This window comes from Gadus morhua, unplaced genomic scaffold (genome assembly GCF_902167405.1).
Source record: "Gadus morhua unplaced genomic scaffold, gadMor3.0, whole genome shotgun sequence".
Lineage (NCBI taxonomy): Eukaryota > Metazoa > Chordata > Actinopteri > Gadiformes > Gadidae > Gadus > Gadus morhua.
In genome coordinates this window covers 75,001-77,084 of record NW_021963958.1, presented here as the reverse complement: position 1 = coordinate 77,084, position 2,084 = coordinate 75,001, and the positions used below count along the sequence as shown (strand labels likewise).

The 2,084-nt window shown below is 60.6% G+C and overlaps 1 protein-coding gene across 1 annotated transcript in view; it reads right to left on the bottom strand.

Moving 5' to 3' along the window:
- Window positions 1-546: 546 nt before the first annotated feature.
- The window catches only part of unc80 (unc-80 homolog (C. elegans)), a 74,378-nt gene continuing 72,840 nt past the window's right edge, over window positions 547-2,084 (bottom strand). Inside the window, exons 65-68 of the mRNA XM_030349893.1 lie at window positions 1,863-1,883; window positions 1,403-1,590; window positions 856-1,076; window positions 547-765 (exon numbers count right to left, since the gene is read on the bottom strand). Of these exons, the coding sequence (XP_030205753.1) occupies window positions 558-765; window positions 856-1,076; window positions 1,403-1,590; window positions 1,863-1,883 (638 nt within the window). The 3' untranslated portion in view covers window positions 547-557. The remainder of the gene's footprint in view (window positions 766-855; window positions 1,077-1,402; window positions 1,591-1,862; window positions 1,884-2,084) is intronic.

Below are 2,084 nucleotides of genomic sequence, written 5' to 3'. Positions count from 1 at the left end.
TGTGAGTTAGAATCGGTTTCCTAAACTTTAAATCTCTTTCTGGTTCCCTTGGGATGAGAAATAGGTTATAGATTATTTTCCCTTCCTCTCATTTTATATCATAATCTGCATTATATATTATAGATCATTTAGAGATTTACAGAAGTAACATTTACCTTTGTTGGCCAATAAATATCAGTATATATATTATATTATATTTAGAATATATACCTTTTCTATAGCGGCTAAAAACGTTCTGAAATACTCTGAAGTTCTTTGAAATATACATTGGAAGGAAAATGATAACATTAAGTCCCAAACAAATGATCTTAAAAGCCTTTCTAGTAAACCAGGCGGTAAGGACGGCCGCCACCACCACACAAGAAGCCGATCTCTGGAGTTCGGTCAAAGTTCAAGAAAAGTTTGTAAGTCGTTACGATACTCAGGCTATGCTGTAGCATTCCTAGCTAGCATGCTAGCAGCGCGTTCCCGTCGCTGGCGACAGAGCGTCTTCCCGTGTGACTCCCCCCCCCCGGCCCCGCGACCTTTGACCCAGGGGGAGGGGGGGGGGGGGGGAGTCAGACATGGGACTCGTCCAGGTCCAGGTCGACGGGGGACAGCGGCAGGGGGCATCGCCGTGGCGACCGGCGGGCGGAGGTGGGCGGGGCCAGCAGCGGCGTCAGCAGGGGGTTCTCGGTGCCGTCGTCCTCGTCGTCATGGCTACCCCGCAGCAGCGCCCGCGTGTCCTCGTCCCCCGGGCTCTCCCGCAGCAGCGGGGGGGGAGGGTGGGGGTGAGGGGTGGGAGGGTGGGGGTGAGGGGTGGGAGGGTGGGGGTGAGGAGTGGGAGGGTGGGGGAGGTGAGTGGGGGGAGGGAGCAGGGGAGGAGGGGGCGGCGGCCCCGGGGCGGGGGCCGTCCCCAGCACAGGGAGGGGGGGCGGGGGCAGCGGGGAGCAGGTGCGGGAGAGAGGGAGGGGCGAGCGGGAGGGGGGGGGGGGGGGGGAGGGCCGGGAGATGGAGGAGGGGTGAGGAGGGGGGGAGAGACTGCACCGGAGGCCCCACTGGTCTCTCTTCTCTTTGCTGCTGGCGGAGGGGGGAACCTGGGGGGGGGGGGGGGGGGGGGGGGGGGGTTAGGACACGCAGCTCACCTGAGTGACATCACACCCTGCAGCCCACCTGAGGGACATTACATCCTGCTCACCTGAGTGACATCACATCCTGCTCACCTGAGTGACATCACACCCTGCTCACCTGAGTGACATCACAGCCTGCTCACCTGAGTGACATCACATCCTGCTCACCTGAGTGACATCACATCCTGCTCACCTGAGTGACGTCACAGCCTGCTCACCTGCGTGACATCTCATCCTGCTCACCTGAGTGACATCACACCCTGCTCACCTGAGTGACATCACACCCTACTCACCTGTACGATGGCGGGGACGTGGAGGTCGGCGGTGACGGTGGCGGAGGGGGAGGGGACCTCCAGGGTGGGGGACCTGGAGCTGGGGGCGGGGCTGGGGGCGTGGCCCGGGGTGGCGGGCGGGGGGTCTGTGTCCCCGGTGGCGACCTCGGCCTCCGTGAAGGTCACCGACCTCTTCTGGTCGCTGTTGGCTGTGGGGGGGGGGGGGGGGGGCACCGGTCAGAAACGGCTAACAGGCTAACAAGCTAACAGCTAACGCAGCGAACAGCTCAGCAGGGAGGCGGGGCTTTGGCAGGGCTTGGGGGCGGGGCCAGAGCTAAGGAAGCAGAGAGGGGGCGGTATGTAGGACCGACATGCAGCGCGTCCAATCAGAGAGCAGGGTTGGAGTCAGGGGGGTGCGGCCGCAGGGGGCGTGGCAGGTAGCGGGGGGGGGGGGGGGTACAGGTAAAGGTGTGGATCTCACCTTCACAGTCCAATAAAGTCTCTTCACCGGGGACAGAACAGAGAGCAGTCAGGGGTCAGACACATAGGTCAGGGGTCAAGGGGGGAGTGGCCTCACTCCCCTCATCAGCTTCAAACCAACATGAACCTGAAGTCTGAGCTTTGGCGACAACAACCCATCAGTCAGGGGCCTAACGTGTTATAGCTGACGTTGCGGTCGTTTGTGTTCATCGGCTGTCTCTGA